Source organism: Nerophis lumbriciformis, linkage group LG08, assembly GCF_033978685.3.
Source record: "Nerophis lumbriciformis linkage group LG08, RoL_Nlum_v2.1, whole genome shotgun sequence".
Taxonomy (NCBI): Eukaryota; Metazoa; Chordata; class Actinopteri; order Syngnathiformes; family Syngnathidae; genus Nerophis; species Nerophis lumbriciformis.
The window spans coordinates 18464437-18482875 of record NC_084555.2 but is presented as its reverse complement, the minus strand read 5'-3'; the positions used below and the strand labels follow the sequence as shown (position 1 = coordinate 18482875).

General features: G+C 40.2%; 1 protein-coding gene across 1 annotated transcript in view; it reads left to right on the top strand.

Moving 5' to 3' along the window:
* ltk (leukocyte receptor tyrosine kinase) overlaps positions 1–18439 on the top strand; it is a 132096-nt gene that overhangs the window by 75756 nt on the left and 37901 nt on the right. The window contains exons 8-15 of the mRNA XM_061968382.2: positions 4736–4836; positions 4911–5071; positions 5142–5236; positions 8594–8665; positions 8876–9050; positions 12386–12536; positions 12656–12784; positions 16058–16214. Coding sequence (XP_061824366.1) covers positions 4736–4836; positions 4911–5071; positions 5142–5236; positions 8594–8665; positions 8876–9050; positions 12386–12536; positions 12656–12784; positions 16058–16214 — 1041 coding nt within the window. The remainder of the gene's footprint in view (positions 1–4735; positions 4837–4910; positions 5072–5141; positions 5237–8593; positions 8666–8875; positions 9051–12385; positions 12537–12655; positions 12785–16057; positions 16215–18439) is intronic.

Below are 18439 nucleotides of genomic sequence, written 5' to 3'. Positions count from 1 at the left end.
TTAAGGGTTGAATTGTCCATCCTTGTTCTATTCTCTGTCACTATTTTTCGAACCATGCTTAACACCCTCTCTGATGCATTGCTGTGTGGCACGCACAAAAGTGCTTTCATCAAATGCACTAGATGGCAGTATTGTCCTGTTTAAGAGTGTCACAACATTGCTGTTTACGGCAGACAAACTGCTTTACGATAGACAAAAACGTGACTGCTGTTGTTGTGTGTTGTTACCGCGCTGGGAGGACGTTAATGAAACTGCCTAACAATAAACCCACATAAGAAACCAAGAACTCGCCCTCCATCATTCTACAGTTATAACGTCATTGGGCAGGTACGCTTTTTTATATTGTGGAAGACCTGAGTCCGCCTGAATTTCGGGAGATTTTCGGGAGAAAATTTGTCCCGGGAGGTTTTCGGGAGAGGCGCTGAATTTGGTGAGTCTCCCGGAAAATACGGGAGGGTTGGCAAGTATGCCTTATCCCAATAAACATATTTTATGTTAAAATACTGAACAGATGTTAACCTTATCCCAATAAACATCTGTTCAGTATTTTAACATAAAAGTGTTTGATTGTGAGGCATTAAAAGCCACAAAATGCAACGCGTCCATCAGACCCACAAACGCTGGCTGAGTAACAACAATATGAACGTTGCACGGAAAATGTCTCTGCCAGTTTCTGCATCCCACAGGGATTCTTCTTTTGTGTTTCTGCACCTGCGGTTCCCACAAAAGGTTGCAACATTGTTTGTCAACACTGTCTGCTCTCATTTCCTCGCACATTTGACCCGCTGATGTTGTGTGTACCTACACTCTGTCCTCCTCCTGTCTAGGGCTGCTGTGTGTGCGTGTGTGTGTATGTGTGTGGTACACAGAACATCAATTTCCACACTTCTATTAGCCCCGGGTCCAGTGGACCCGGACATCTTATATGTAATAGAAATGTGTAGGGGGGGTGTATGGTGTGTGGTCATTAAATATGTATTCTGATATATGTTCTTCACAGAAAATGAGCCAAAGTCAGTCAGTCTCAGTTTGAAAAATTAATTAATTGTATCATTTTTCTTTTAATAAAAAATGAAAACGGGTCCCACGACCCGAACACCACACAAAGTAGATAACGCATAAATGACAATGAACAATACTGCACTACAAATGGAGTTGTACGTATACCAATAGAAATAATATTGGTAATGAAAAATAATGACTTCTATTATCAACATTACAATCGCTTCCAATGCAACAAAACAAAGGAATACTTGAATTACAAAAGAAGGCGGATAAAGGGGATAGGGGGAGAGTGAGTCATATTAACCTTTTACAATGTTATGGCAAAATAGGTTAAGCTTTAGAGGGGGGGGAGTTAATTTAAGTTTGATGAAGCGTGATTGTATGCATGAGAGTAGAGAGTATGTATGGTTCATGTATACAACCACATGCAAACTTGATAGCACACGCAACGCTGATCTAGTAATCTTGTGCAAACAGGATTGTGTTTAAGTGAGGAAAATAAGGAGCACAATCCATTTCGCGTGTTTGTCCTCATGAATATGCAGAATATATTCAGATTATTATAACGCCTGGAAGGAGAAAATGCAAATGTAATTATTTAGCACACGCTCTGTGATTTATCAAGACTAAAACTTGTAACATTCTGGCTTTGTTGCGGAAGTTGTTACCTCCAAAATGCAGAGAGAGGAGACGATGTGCAGGTAAGAAAATGATTTATTGTTCAAAAATATAAAAATAGAGTGCATCAGGGAGGTACACGGAAAGCACAGGGAAGCTGTGCACATAAAGCAAAGCAAGCTGTAACAAATACTTAGCAATGAAAGCATACTAACAAGAAACAAAAACATAAAACAATGCTGTAGCCTCAAGAGGCAGCTGAAGCTGGCATAAAAACTCTCTTGATTAGTGATCAGGGACAGGTGAGTTCACTGATCGGCGCCAATCAAGATTACGAGAGGAAATCATGGCTCAGAGGCAGGGAAATAAAGTGACTGCAAGGCAACACACACAAAATAAGAAGTCAAAACTAGAATAAGAGCGCTACACATAAACTAAAACACCCAACATACGACAATACAACACAAAGCCCAAACAAGGTATGACCTCCTGTGACAGATCATGACAAAAACTGTTGTCCGGCCGCTGTTTTGAAAGGATCACACTGCAGCTCAGTCCTATGTATGCTTCTCAACATATACAGTGTAAGCTTGATGTACAGACTTAATTGGTTCGTAAATTGAAACGTTTGCATATTAAATCACATTTCTCCATAAGAAACAATGTATACATGGACAAAAGTCCATACTTAAGTAAAAGTTTGCACACTTTGACGACAATGCTTTGAATGCTTCCTGAATGTTTTAAACCACACATCATTTTTCCATTGCTTTCTCCGTACTCATATTGACCGAGCAACACTCGAAAAATGCTGCAAAAAGGCTAAAAAAAAAACCACTTAAAAAGCACAGAAAGTAGCAAATTGCACAGTAGCGATTAGCACAGTAGCTAACAGCACACATTCCCTAGTGACTGCTCGATCAACCCACCCTCGATGGCTGGGCTGTCGGGCATAAAACGGCTGTGCTGCAGGCGCAAAATGGTTTGTACAACAGCATATTTTTAAGTTTTATTTATATATACTGTATATACCGGTGTGTGTGTGTGTATATGCAGTGTATATATATATATATATATATATATATATATATATATATATATATATATATTAGAGATGCGCGGTTTGCGGACACAACCGCGGAGCCGCGGGTCGGGCGGGTGAGATGACGAAAAAAATAGATTTTAAATAGATGCGGGCGGGTGGCGGTTGAACCAATTCGGAAATATATATATACATAGTTAAATGTTGGGACCCACATACGAAAAACGAGTAGCACTCTTTGAAACAGTCAATTATTCATCAGGCACTGCAGCACAACACATCACAACACAACCCAAGAAGAAGAAAAAAAGAAAAAGATGGCACGGCGTCCCAGCAACAAGTGCCGCAAGTGAGCGCTCCTTCAGCGCAGCAGGGCGCATTTTAGAGGCCAGGCGCTCTCGCCTGAATCCTGGCACTGTAGATGCCCTTTTATTCCTGCATAGTGCTAACAAAAAAAAAAGTAAGTAGACATACGGTTGGATATGTTAAACGAATTAGTCTACGTTACCTATAGGCTATACCAAATAAGCCCATGTCTAACCTATATTGAGTTCGGTCAGCTGAATAATTTTGATGGTTACATGTTGTTTGGGTGCACTACAATGCAAAGGAATTAAGGCAATTGCGTTGTTTATTGTGGTTTTTTTTCTATTCGAGATATACTACTGTGTTAATTATTTGGCCTCGCTTTCAAGTGAAGCGCATCTCCGATTTAGCCTGCTTTGTTCTTCGCGACCGTCTATTTTCATTATAATTCAAGTTTGATGATAAAGTGCTGTCCGTACATATTTATTTTATGTATTTTTGTTTAAATAGGGATGACATACATATGTTATTGTATAATTTAAGTTTGTGCGCGTGATTGACAGCCTAAGGCTTATGAGGCACATTTTTTATTTATTTTTTTATTTCAACTTAAGAACGTATGAGCCTATGCCTATGCCTACAACATAGGCTATGTGTTTATCTTTATTTTCCTGCCTGTCGTTGACAATGGAGATTATCTGATATTTTGTCATTGCTGCAACTGCGCACACAAAGTGTGAGGAACGCACTCCTGATCTGAGGGCATTGGCAACAATAGTCAACACTTTCTTAATGGAAATGACAATAATATTATAATAATGATAAATAATATTATCACGCATTAATATCTCTTAGCCACTAATGCGTGGCCAAGAGATATTAATGCGTGGCACGCATTGAATGTCTCTGCTGCATTGGATCAGTCTCCTTTCTTTAACAGGCAAAAGCTTTCTAACCTCACTAATGCCTTGCATCGTCTATATTAGATATATAACAACGGGCGGGTGGCGGGTGGCGGGCGGGTGTGGTTTTGATAAAATGTTGGTTCGGGTGGATGGCGGGTGGATGACGACTTTTGTGATGCGGTTGCGGATGAAATAATTGCCTATCCGCGCATCTCTAATATATATATATATATATATATATATATATATATATATATATATATATATATATATATATATACTATACTAAGTTAATTGTGTTCTTCATTGTGTTCTTCATTTTTGAAACTGCACCAATTTTTCCTCCGAATTTTCAATTAACTTGAAGTGTTTTGTCTAAAGAATTATTTGTGATATGTACCTTTTCAGAACGTGATTGTTCTAACCCAAAGTAAAAAAAAAGAAAAGAAATCTGACGTTGTCTTTATCTTTTTAAAGTTATTATGTGATGATTTTACCAGTGCGGCTCACTTGGGAATATATTTTACTCCATGTGGCCCTGAGCTAAAATGAGTTTTACAACCCTGGTATAAACCATATGGGTCAGAGGTAGTATCATGTCATCAAGCAAGGTATTTTTCGTTCATGACATCATGAAAACACTTCAGAAACCACCGTTTGACTGCCTCTTTTCTCAAAAGAGGAGCAATCAGCTAAGGGAAATGATAGCGTTTTCTCATGTTCACGCTCAATAATGCTGTTACATCATTAAAAAGTTACTGATTATTGCGCATGTATTTTTCACAATAAAAATGATGCTGGAACACTGAAAGTCCTCTAGGAATTTAGATGTTATCTAATAGTTTGATGTTTCTCTTAGGACACTTCTTGTTTCTGGAGATAAGACCGAGACATTCCCTGCAGGAGGCGTCTGTTCAGAGCCACTTTTTTCCTCCTCCTGTCTCCAATAAGACTTGCCAGGTAAGCTGACTCCAGTGGGAATCAACTAAATGGCGGACCTCATGCTCACTTCTTGTTTGCATTTCTATGTGTAGATACGTTTTTCCTTTCACCTGTTTGGCCGCTTCAATGGCTCCTTGTCTGTGGCTTTGGAGGAAAATGGGACCGCCACTGCACCCCTGGTTTGGGAGATAAAGAGCCCTTCAAAAGATGACTGGGAGGATGTTGTCCTGCCGCTGACTGGACTTCATCATGAGTACTACGGCATACATCCTGTTTTACGGCTTGCTCCTCTGAGCCTAACTACAATATGTGTTTTCTTGCAGGTTTAGTGTTAAAGTGACAGCTGTTTGGCTCCAAGGCTCCAATGCTGATGTTGCCCTGGATGATTTTGCAATAGGTGCAACCTGCTTTGACACAGGTGGGAGTCATACACCTTTTGATAGCGACCCATGCAACATTACTAGGGGTTTGTTTTTTAATCATAGTCTAAAAAGGTTTAGAAGCCACAATATCAGTTTTACTAAATCAATATGTTTACAAGTTTGCCTGTTTTCTCAAATTAATTGATTTCTTGTATTTTTTACACTATCTCTAATCTGATCATTGGCAGTGTGCCTCCCGTACGCTAGACAGCAATTGTCGGTATCAGTAGAGCAAGATATGCTATATTCTAAATGTCCTACGGTAGTATCTCAACTTTCAAGTTTAATTTGTTTGGTGACAAAAAAGGGGAACTGCACTTTTTTTTTTAAATTTTGCCTATCGTTCACAATCATTATGAAAGACAAGAACACACACGTCTTTTTCTTTTAGCATTCTAAAGATAATAAAGGCTTGCAAAATGTAGCTAATGGGAGTCACCATTGTAGCCTCTAAAACAAAGTTCAAAACCCTCCAACGTTTTGTATACACACTGCAAGTATATATATATAACGTAGTAACAGACACGATCATAACAATATGCATTATGTTCAATATTTACTGTATTTTGCATTACCGGAACTTCTTTCCTCAGCACATTTATTTCCATTTCCGACTTCCGGCAACAAACGTGTGTTCTATTTCCGGTAGAGATGCGCGGATAGGCAATTTATTTCATCCGCAACCGCGTCAGAAAGTCGTCAACCATCCGCCATCCACCCGATGTAACGTTTGATCAGAACTGCACCCGCCCGCCATCCGCCCGTTGTTATATATCTAATATTAATAAAAAAAAAAAAAAAAGGGTGAAAACTACGCGAATTGCACCTTGTGCAGACAAGATTTTTCGATCGGACACGGAGGAATTAGCGATGTAAAAGACCACGTTGGGACAAAAAAACACAAGTCTAATGCCGTTGCTAGCGATACAAGTGGAAAACTTTCAACGTTTTTCGTCGCCCAAACAGATTCTTTGGATGTGATAAATGCCGAAGTTTTATTTACGGAGGCAATAATTGAGCATGGACTTCCAATCGCACTGGCTGATCACATGGGACAGTTAATAATGTAATGCAACCTTTAAAAATCATTACGCGGTGATCGCGATCCCAAAAATAAACTTTTCTTGCATGATAATGTCCAGAAAAATTTGCTTTATATTACTATAGAGTCCTTTTAACGAATGAGTTTGATGGTTTATCACAAACCTTAAATGAAATTCCATGGCCACCGTCCTGCTCTCTATATCAACCAGGGTGAGCCCCACCCCTTTCGTGAGCGCACTGCGAAAGCGGACGAGGCGGGGTGTCGGTGCGGTGGGCGCGGTAGTGACCCTGGACGTGCGTCAAGCCCTTCTCGCGGATCGCCTCAGCTACGGCTCCCGGTGGGGCCCTCTCGGGGGAAGGGGCCTCGGTCCCGGACCCCGGCGAGGCGTCCCTTCTCCGCTCCGTAAAAGTGTCCATCTCTTTTCTTTTTTTTTCTTCTGTTGTGGCATATGCAGCAGGTGCCTGCTCGTTTTTCGTATGTGGGTAACAACATTTAACTATGTATATATATTTCCGAATTGGTTTAACTGCCACCCGCAAAAAAAATAAAAAAATAAAAAAAATATCTAATTAATCCGCCCGACCCGACCCGCGAGCGGATAAAATCTTATTGTTTTTAATTTCATCCGCCCGATCCGCGGATAATCCACGGACTCCGCGGTTGTGTCCGCAAACCGCGCATCTCTAATTTCCGGAAACAAACGCGAGTGTGTTCTAATCATGGCAGACTTGGTAACAGACAACAAAGACAACTGTTTTTGGACAAATGAGGATTCACAACCTTATCTTTTTGAGTCTGAATATACTGAGGATGCTTATAGAAGTGAGCACAAACAGAGTGAAATGTTGGAGCAGAAGCCAAGAGAGTGAGGTCGGTGTGACTCGACACTGTATATTTGGAACTTGGAGCCAAGCTATGCTGACATAAATAGCGTGCTTACCCAAAGTCAACTTGACAAAACTTCCCCAGTCAGCTGGACCAAACAGATAACTGTCCATCGAGTGAGTCACTATAATATTGATCATGATACACGCTGCATGTTATGTTTGTTATTACAACTACATACACTGTCGAGCTAGCTGTGTACAAACAAAACATGAAATGTGAACGTATACTTTACAGATAATGTAATATGATTGTTCATGTTTTTCAGTCAGTAAAAATTGGTGTCCTATCGCATTGTGTTGTGCATTATAAACTTAAAAGTGATTCAGCTGCTGATGCAAAAGCTAGCTTGTCTCTTGACGTAGATAGCTTACGGCTAATGCCGTAGCATGCCGTCACAAAACAATGTGTTACCACGATAGATAAAGTTCCTCAATGTTCACTCTTACAAAAAATTGTTGCTACAGGTTGGTTATTACATAAGTTTTGGAACGTAAATGAAGTATTGATGACGGTTTTTGAATGCTTTTTTAAAGTGATTTAGAGGCAGAATGGATTGCTACCATTAGCTGCATTGCTAGCACCAAGAACAAGCCGATTTTTACAAATGAAAATGCAAAAAACAAAAAAACTTTTGTCTTGTCTCTCATAAAGATTGTGAACAATAGGCAAAATTCCCAAAAAAGTGCAGTTGCTCCTTAACGCAAAACACTTGTATCTCAAATCAATGTTTCACATTGAAATTCCTTTTTTAATTAATGCAATTGTAAAAACTTACAAATGTTGCTTGAGTGAAGAATGACAAAGGTTTTTGTGCAGAAACGCTATAGAAGAATACAAAAAACAGAAAGTACATTTTCAACATGCAGCACCTGCAGTGAGCAAACTCGTCCAAAAGATGGTGCCATAGCACAAACAATAACACACCTTTTCAGTGTGTCTGTCGGGGTTTTATGATAACTATTTGGCCAAACATAATAGCCGTTAGCAAAGAAATGTCCATAAATTAGCCACATTGTTTTATAAGCTGCAGGGTTCAAAGTATAGGAAAAAAGTAATGGCTGATAGCCTAGGTAATATGGTATTTACTTTTCGTGGTAACTAATTACATTTATAAAGGAGTAATTATGTTTCTAATTTAATAGCTTTTTTTGGAAACTGATACTGGTAACTACTTTTTCAAAATCATTTGCTCAACTCTAGTTAGGTTATGCTTGCAAAAATGTGTAATGACAGCCAATGAAATACCTGGTGTGAATTAAAAAGGCGTAGGATGGTCATACAGTTTCTAATGTTTTGTCCCGTTCTGGCTTCAAGAGCGGAGTCATTCCTTCAGTTTATAGTTAAAATTTTCATACAAAAGTTGATTAAATCTGTCACTCCCCACCAATTTACAACACCATTTATTCCTGTCTCATCTCAGATCTCAACGCTTTTCTGCTCATGGCCGACCTGAGGGATTTCTTAAGTCCGCTCGCAGAGCCTTCGTCATCAGGTGAATTTCCGCTGCTCGTCCGCTCTGTCATTTTCTTAATCCATTATGAACGACAAAATCATATTAAAATGTTATGGATTGCTAAATCACTGTGTCCCAGGTGGCCTAAAACATCTGAGCAAAAGCCGTTAATCCATTCTCATGTTCCAGGTGGATCTAGCAGTGAAACTCAAAAGTTATTGGGACTTTTTTGTCACTTTTATCTTCTAGATGTGTCTCTGATGACCTGGTTTTTTAACTCCTGTGGCGCGAGTGGTCCCTACGGGCCCACACAGGCCCAGTGTGACAGTACCTACAGGAACAAAAATGTCAGCGTGACTGTGGGGAAAGACGGGCCCTTAAAAGGAGTCCAAATGTGGAAGGTCCCTGCCACCAATCGGTACCTGTAAGTGACGTGGTGCTTCATGCTTATTGTGCAGGTTGTTATGGTTAACTGAGGAAGGTGATGGCAACTGACACCAGGGGGAAGTAATGTTCAATAATTTATTATATATATACACCGTATTTTTCGGACTATAAGTCACAGTTTTTTTCATAGTTTGGACGGGCTCCAGTGCGACTTGTGTTTTTTTCCTTCTTTATTATGCATTTTCGGCAGGTGCGACTTATACTCCGGTGCGTCTTATACTCCGAAAGATACGGTAGTCCAAATATATATAATAATCAAACAATACTAAATATACGAACTAAGGAAATGGAGTGTGACAAAATCCAAGAGTGTGTATGGTGTAAGACTATGTGTAGTATTTAACTGGAGCGTTTTACTGTAAATGTTGGAGGTGCGTGTTGAGAGGAGCGGTGCTGTCAGACAAGGGCAAGACAGGCAGGGTTGTCCAGGGGCGGAAGCGTGGTCGAGAGGCAGGAGCGAGTTGTCGTAGTCCGGGGGCCAGCGAGGAGTCGAGAACCAGGAAGCGCGAGAGAGGCAGGGAAGATCCGGAAGCACAAGACGCACAACTTGACTCGGGGATGCACACAGGGAACTGCGGGGTGAGGGAGGACATGACAATCAACGCAGGTGTGCTGATTGCCGGTAAATGTATACAGCTGGTGTGCGGTGACGCGCACGGCGCGTCCCTGGATGGGCGTGTCCCGAGGTGTGACACGCAGAGCGCAATGATGAGGGCGCATTCCGATGCGCCCTGGCCGTGACACAGGTTTCTTAGGGGGCCACTAGAGGTCAAGGCTGGGCCGTATTAAAGGGGAAATGCACTTTCAAAAAAATGTTGCCAATCACAATGTGAGTCATTTATAAAGTGAGTCATTTATAAAGCGCATTTATAAAACCTCCAAACTCCTTCATCAAGATTTAATGTGCAAACCCCGTTTCCATATGAGTTGGGAAATTGTGTTAGATGTAAATATAAACGGAATACAATGATTTGCAAATCCTTTTCAACCCATATTCAATTGAATGCACTACAAAGACAAGATATTTGATGTTCAAACTCATAAACTTTATTTTTTTTTGCAAATAATAATTAACTTAGAATTTCATGGCTGCAACACGTGACAAAGTAGTTGGGAAAGGGCATGTTTACCACTGTGTTACGTCACCTTTTCTTTTAACAACACTCAATAAACTATTGGGAACTGAGGAAACTAATTGTTGAAGCTTTGAAAGTGGAATTCTTTCCCATTCTTGTTTTATGTAGAGCTTCAGTCGTTTAACAGTCCGGGGTCTACGCTGTCGTATTTTACGCTTCATAATGCGCCACACATTTTCGATGGGAGACAGGTCTGGACTGCAGGCGGGCCAGGAAAGTACGAAGCCACGCTGTTGTAACACGTGCTGAATGTGGCTTGGCATTGTCTTGCTGAAATAAGCAGGGGCGTCCATGAATAAGGCGGCGCTTAGATGGCAGGATATGTTGTTCCAAAACCTGTTTGTACCTTTCAGCATTAATGGTGCCTTCACAGATGTGTAAATTACCCATGCCTTGGGCACTAATACACCCTCATACCATCACAGATGCTGGCTTTTGAACTTTGCGTCGATAACAGTCTGGATGGTTCGCTTCCCCTTTGGTCCAGATGACACGATGTCGAATATTTCCAAAAAAAAATTGAAATGTGGACTCGTCAAACCACAGAACACTTTTCCACTTTGCATGAGTCCATCTTAGATGATCTCGGGCCCAGAGAAGCCGGCGCCGTTTCTGGATGTTGTTGATAAATGGCTTTCGCTTTGCATAGTAGAGCTTTTACTTGCACTTACAGATGTAGCGACAAACTGTATTTAGTGACAGTGGTTTTCTGAAGTGTTCCTGAGCCCATGTGGTGATATCCTTTAGAGATTGATGTCGGTTTTTGATACAGTGCCGTCTGAGGGATCGAAGGTCACGGTCATTCAATGTTGGTTTCCGGCCATGCCGCTTACGTGGAGTGATTTCTCCAGATTCTCTGAACCTTTTGATGATATTATGGACCGTAGATGTTGAAATCCCTAAATTTCTTGCAATTGCACTTTGAGAAACGTTGTTCTTAAACTGTTTGACTATTTGCTCACGCAGTTGTGGACAAAGGAGTGTACCTCGCCCCATCCTTTCTTGTGAAAGACTGAGCATTTTTTGGGAAGCTGTTTTTATACCCAATCATGGCACCCACCTGTTCCCAATTAGCCTGCACACCTGTGGGATGTTCCAATTAAGTGTTTGATGAGCATTCCTCAACTTTATCAGCATTTATTGCCACCTTTCCCAACTTCTTTGTCACGTGTTGCTGGCATCAAATTCTAAAGTTAATGATTATTTGCAAAAAAAAAAAATGTTTATCAGTTTGAACATCAAATATGTTGTCTTTGTAGCATATTCAACTGAATATGGGTTGAAAATGATTTGCAAATCATTGTATTCCGTTTATATTTACATTTAACACAATTTCCCAACTCATATGGAAACGGGGTTTGTACATGCTGTCAGTATATATTTAATGTAGTAACAGGCACATCCATTACAACATGTAATATTGACCTATTTTGCTCATTTAAAGCATACGGCGCCGCATTCATTTCATAGACGCGTCACAACGTTCGCTATTTCTTTCAACTACAACAACACTATTAGTCATGGCAGACTTTCACCAGCTAACAGGCGATGAATCAGCTCACCAGCTGATGATGTAAATGTAGCAGCATAAGCTAGTTACCTCTCTGTCATCAATACGCCACTAAAAGTAGGTCTTTAACGTTAGCGGTTATAATAACAATATCGCTAACACCTGGTTAATATTCAGGTCACAAAATGTAAATGGAGTATTGACAATACCCCATTCATTTGGATGTTTACAAAAAGCATCCAAAAACCGCCAACAATACTGTATTGTTGGCGGTTTTTGGATGTTTTTTTAGTGGGCTTTATGGGCGCAACAGAAAAGCTCCCATTGACTCCATTGTTAGCTGACTTTTATTTACGTTTATTTACGAGTTACAGTAGAATGTTTGAAAGAAAAACATGTGCTGTTGCCCCCGCCCCCCAAAAAAAGTTATTAAAGCACCGTTTAATACCGATAACCAACCCATGGGGATAAAGAGAGCTTTGTTTCCGTCCTGTTTTGTCATGTTATCCAAAGCATTGCTAATGGTAAACATCTAAGTTGTTATACGTCACACATCATAAAAGAGCAGGTGTACCTGTTATTGTGTCCCAAGAGAGTATTTCTGAGTAGTCACAGCAGTAAGCATTCCGTGACTGTGTGTGATCCATCATTCCCTCCTTTGTTCAGGATCTCCGCCTACGGGGCTGCAGGAGGGAAAGGAGCCAAAACCCACAATAAACGCAACCACGGCATTTTCATTTCGGCCGTGTTCCCTCTGGAAAAAGGGGATTTACTCTACATCCTAGTGGGTCATCAAGGAGAGGATGCATGCCCTGGAGTGAGTGCGGCAAGCGCAACGACTGACTAATGTCCCTGTATTGCAAAAGAGTGTTTGAACCTGAAATGGATTCACGTTTTAGTGGAGTTTGACTCTCTTTCTCGACCCTTTTGGTGCAGAGAAACAACCAAACCCAGGAGATTTGCCTGGGGGAGTCTTCTGTGATCGAAGAAGGCCTGCAAGCAGAGGCTGGCGCAAAGTGGGCTGGCGGAGGAGGTGGAGGAGGAGGAGCGACCTACATCTTTAAGGTCACACCATATGCATCAAGAATTCTGTTACTATTCTGGTTGTAGTTTACACTGCATCATACTGAGAGCTGCACTATATTAAGCTATATTAAAACTTCACTGAGACTATTGGTATTTATATTAGGGCTGTCAAATTTATGTATTTATTATTCACACCTTTGAGTTTAGATAAATCATGATTAATCACAGGTTAATTAGCCAGTAATCATATTTAATCACGCTCGCTTGAATAATTTAAATTACCTTTAAAAAGACCCCAATATTTGGACACAAATTCACTTTTATTGCAGCATGCACAGTAAAAATAAATTGTATGATTAACAAACATCATTTATGTGATCAACTTTTATGATTAACCACATGGGTTAACTCGTTTTTTTTGACAGCCCTAAAATCAATTGGATCTCAAAAGTGATCCATTATGATTTTAATCTACATTCAACACACTTCCTTGTGGTCTAGATCAGTGGTTCTCAAACTGCTTTCACCAAGTACCACCTCAGAAAACACTCGGCTTTCCAAGTACCACCATAATGACCAACATTAAAATACAGCGTAGAGGCCTAAGTATTCATTAAAAACAAGGCAGAGGTTTTATTTAACAAGTATATTTAATATATTTTAGCCTCTGTAACATTACACACAGTTTGAACAGTAACACTGTGTTTGAATATAGGAAATCACTGTACTTCAATCAAGTGATTCTTTGGCATACCACTAGATTGAGCCCGCGTACCACTAGTGGTACAAGTATCACAGTTTGAGAATCACTGGTCTAGATATTTTATATGAGCTATACTTAGGTGTAAATTTAGCGTAAATTCTGCTCCACAGTCACTTTTTTTAAATCTGTCTGCAAGATGTTCAATTCTTGGGGGGTTCCCATGAATTGATTTACCTGGACCTCGACTTAAACAAGTTGAAAAACTTATTTGGGTGTTACCATTTAGTGGTCAATTGTACGGAATATGTACGGCTTCAGAACTAACCACTCCACTGACACATGCCTTCTCTATCTGACCGACCACATTAAACATGAGGTGGACGCAGGCAAATACTGCGGCATGGTCATGCTGGTTCTTCAGAAGGCCTTTGACACCGTTAACAACGCTATACTGTTGGATAAGCTCAGAGCAATCGGATATGATAAAACCTCATCGAGCTGGATGCGATCTTACTTGGAGGGGAGGGAACAGGTGGTAGAGGTGAACGGCACCGTGTGTGTGTGTCCCCCCCCCCCCTCTCTCAGTGAGCTGTGGAGTTCCCCAAGGCAGTATATTGGGGCCTTTACTGTTCCTAGTATACATAAACGACTTGTCATCGGCATGCGACTGTGAATTGTTCCTGTTTGCGGATGACTCGGCCCTGCTGGTATCAGACAAGGACAAGTCACAGGTGGAGAAAATCCTCAGTGCTGAACTCTGTAGAACTTGCACCTGGCTCGCTGACAACAAGCTATCCATACACTTGGGTAAAACCGAATCCATCCTGTTTGGGTCCCACATCAACCTTAAGAAAGTCAATGACTTCACTATAAAAGTGGGTGACATTGTTATCACCAGGAAGGATGAGGTCACCTACCTAGGTTCCATTCTAGAGGCTAATCTTTCCTGTGATAAAATGGCAACCAAGGTAATCAAAAAGGTCAACCAACGAACGAGATTTCTCTATAGAATCTCCTCTCTGGTCAACAAAAGCACCATGAGGATTCTAGCGGGAACTCTCGTTCAACCCTTTTTCAATTACGCATGTACCTCCTGGTACCCCAGCATCTCCAAAACCCTCAACTCTAAACTCCAAACATCCCAGAACAAGCTGGTCAGATTACTTCTAGACCTCCACCCCAGATCCCACCTCACTCCTACCCACTTCTCCAAAGTGGGCTGGCTCAGGGTGGAGGACAGAGTAAAACAACTTGCACTGAGCCTAGTCTATAAAATCCGCTACACCTCCCTGATACCGAAGTACATGTTAAACTACTTCCTTAACGTAAATGACCGCCATAACCACAACACCAGGGGGAGCTCCACTAACCACGTTAAACCCAGAGTCCGATCTAACAAAGGTCTTAACTCATTCTCTTTCTATGCCACATCAATGTGGAATGCGCTCCCAACAGGTATAAAAGAAAGGGCATCTCTATTCTCCTTCAAAACCGCAATAAAAGTACACCTCTAGGCAACTCCAACCCTAAACTAACACCCTCCCCGGATTGTTAATAATCAAATGTAAACAATCAAATGTAGATATTTTTCTTATGCATTCTGATCTCTCTCTCTCTCTCTATGTCCACTACTTGTTGTACATATCCTACCAAGTCAGACCTACACTGTTTCAATATCAATTTCTCTGTTCTCAATTGTTGATGACTGATGATAACAACCAAACTTAACCCCCCTCCCCCCCCTCCACACCCCGAATTGTAAATAATATAAATAATTCAATGTATACACCCTGATGATTATCTTGTGTGATGACTGTATTGTGATGATAGTATATATGATAGTATATATCTGTATCATGAATCAATTAAAGTGGACCCCGACTTAAACAAGTTGAAAAACTTATTCGGGTGTTACCATTTAGTGGTCAATTGTACGGAATATGTACTTCTCTGTGCAACATACTAATAAAAGTCTCAATTTAATCAATCAATCAACTGTGCAATCTACTAATAAAAGTTTCAATCAATCAATTCCCAGATTACAAACGAATCCACACCTCCCTCTCTCCAAAAGTATCAAAAAAACGTATCTTTAGAAAATGTAGTGTTTAAATACGTATCTTGAAGTAGTCACCACTTTTTTTCCCCAGACACGGTCAACGATAAACTTCATAAACACCATATTGATTCAACCAGTCACACCATTAGGTACTCATGCACACTCTGTTGGTCAAATGTGGGTTTTATTATGCACATGCCAAGATTAGATGAAAATAATACTTTAGCTTACGTTTTTGTTTGTCTTTACATATTGCCTGAAGCTCATTCCCTTCTGGCTGAGAGCTTTACTTCATGTACAAATAAGTACGTAAAAAACGTAGCCAGACTGCAAAACTCGGCAAACAGAGGGATCCAAGACTGCGATCAAGCTCCCGCCAATATTCATGAACCTTATGATTTGACGATTTGGCATTGTTTAACACAAGTATCCAACATTGTAACAACATTTATAAGTCAGAAAATACAAAATTCATCATAGGTCCTTTTTAAAAGATTATGTGGCATTTGGTCTTAATGCAGCAGCTGAAACTAACATATTGTCTCATCAGGTGGAGGGTGACGAGCTGGTTCCCTTGATGATTGCGGCGGGAGGAGGAGGAAACGCTTACATGGAAGACCCGGAGACCAGTCTGGATCAGATACCCCTGGAGCAGTTTGAAAACAGCACCACAGCCCCCAGTACCAACGGCCAAACCGGCAGGGCAGGTACGAACGTGACGATACCCCAAGTCCTCGTTTAGAAGGAGCTCTGTGGTGATCGAGGCTCAGATGTCTGCTTATATTACTTTAACCATTGTGTATTCCTCCTCGCTGAGCGCTGTAATCAATGTAAATCAAATCAGGTTTTAACTGGGGCTCCTTTTTTATGCACGGTTGCTTCCAAATTTGTGGTTTTACTGACATTTTACATAATAAGGACAGCAGAGATGTACACGTCGTTATGTATAAATTAGACGTAATAGCTATGATGGCTGCTGAATGGTTTTGTTTTGAGCTGCTGTGATTCCTTCGATGGGTACCTGCAGTTTTTGCTTATTGAGGAGATGTGTGCCCAGACTTTAATTGAAAGCAGCCCTTTGCATGCATGCTCTAACCCAGCACGATGTGCAAATAATTAAGTTAAAGTACCATCGATTGTCACGCACTCAGCATCAAGGGTTGGAATTGGGGGTTAAATCACCAAAAATGATTCCCGGGCGCGGCCACCGCTGCTGCCCACTGCTCCCCTCACCTCCCAAGGGGTGATCAAGGGTGATGGGTCAAATGCACAGAATAATTTCGCCACACCTAGTGTGTGTTGGGATTGGTCTGGAAGATTTTATCAGTTTCCTGGCGATGACCTTCATTACCTTGTTTGTACCAAGCATAATTTAATTTGATCCAATACAAGAGCTGTATCAAAACATTGTGACTGCAAAGATAATGTTATATACCGTATTTTTCAGAGTATAAGTCGCACCGGCCGAATATGCATAATAAAGAAGGAAAAAAACATATAAGTCACATTTTTTGGGGAAATTTATTTGATAAAACCCAACACCAAGAATAGACATTTGAAAGGCAATTTAAAATAAATACAGAATAGTGAACAACAGGCTGAATAAGTGTACGTTATATGAGGCATAAATAACCAACTGAGAACGTGCCTGGTATGTTAACGTAACATATTATGGTAAGAGTCATTCAAATAACTATAACATATAGAACATGCTATACGTTTACCAAACAATCTGTCACTCCTAATCGCTAAATCCCATGAAATCTTATACGTCTAGTCTCTTTCGTGAATGAGCTAAATAATATTATTTGATATTTTACGGTAATGTGTTAATAATTTCACACATAAGTCGCTCCTGAGTATAAGAAGCACCCCCGGCCAAACTATGAAAAAAACTGTGACTAATAGTCCGAAAAATACGGGTAACTATTACTAATAATTTAACAATATGTTTATTATCATGGGAACAGTATGCAGCGGTGGACTAGAACTACACTGCATAATAATGAAAGCTGCAGGTATTATTTTGCCCTGATCCTTGCAAAAATTAGCATTTTTGATTCTTCAGAGTACACAAAAATACATAAACAACACCTGGCATGTAAATGAAATATAGCGCATTCTGTGCAATGTGGTCTTTTAATTCTCCTCAAAAGATTATTTAGGTGTATATACACAGTCGAGCTGCATCTAACGATTATTTTTTTTTTTAAATGAAACATTTTTATAGAAAAATTTCCCCCGACAAATCAACTCAATTATTATGATCTGCTGTACACATTTGAGTTTGACGTTTGACTTGATTTTAACTCATATTTAAAACCTATTATGGTAAATTCAATTGTGATAAAATAAACATAAAAAATGAACTAACCAATGGTATCAATATTATGCAAAGTATACAATCGCAATGATGAATAAATCAACGGACAAAAAGTGCAAGATGTCCTGTAAACATGACATTCAGTCAGGGTACGCAGATGAGGCCTACCCCGAAAATAACGCAACCATAAAATAGATATTAATATTTGTCCATTAAACTGTGTTGTAGTCTCAATGTTTGGATGAGTGACCGCTCCACACGTTCACAAGCCTGTTTTGGTTTGTTTTGCCTGGCTTTTTCTTAGCTTGGGATTGATTGCTGTTTAAGGTGTAAAATGAGGCCTCAAGTTTGGACCCCTGACATTTCTCCAGATGTACAAAAGTGGCTAATTGATGCAACGTGTTTCTATTTCCTTCAACCATGGAAATAAATGAGTCATTTCTCAACATGCAGCCGGCATCTGTTTTATCTCCTGAAACAACATGCTTGTCGTTGGCTTATTTACATTGAATTAAGATTTAATGTGTGCAGCAGTGAGAACGGTTTTCTCATAACAAGGAAGTCCTGCCAGCTGGCATAAAAACACGTCTGAATTGCTGCTTATGGTCT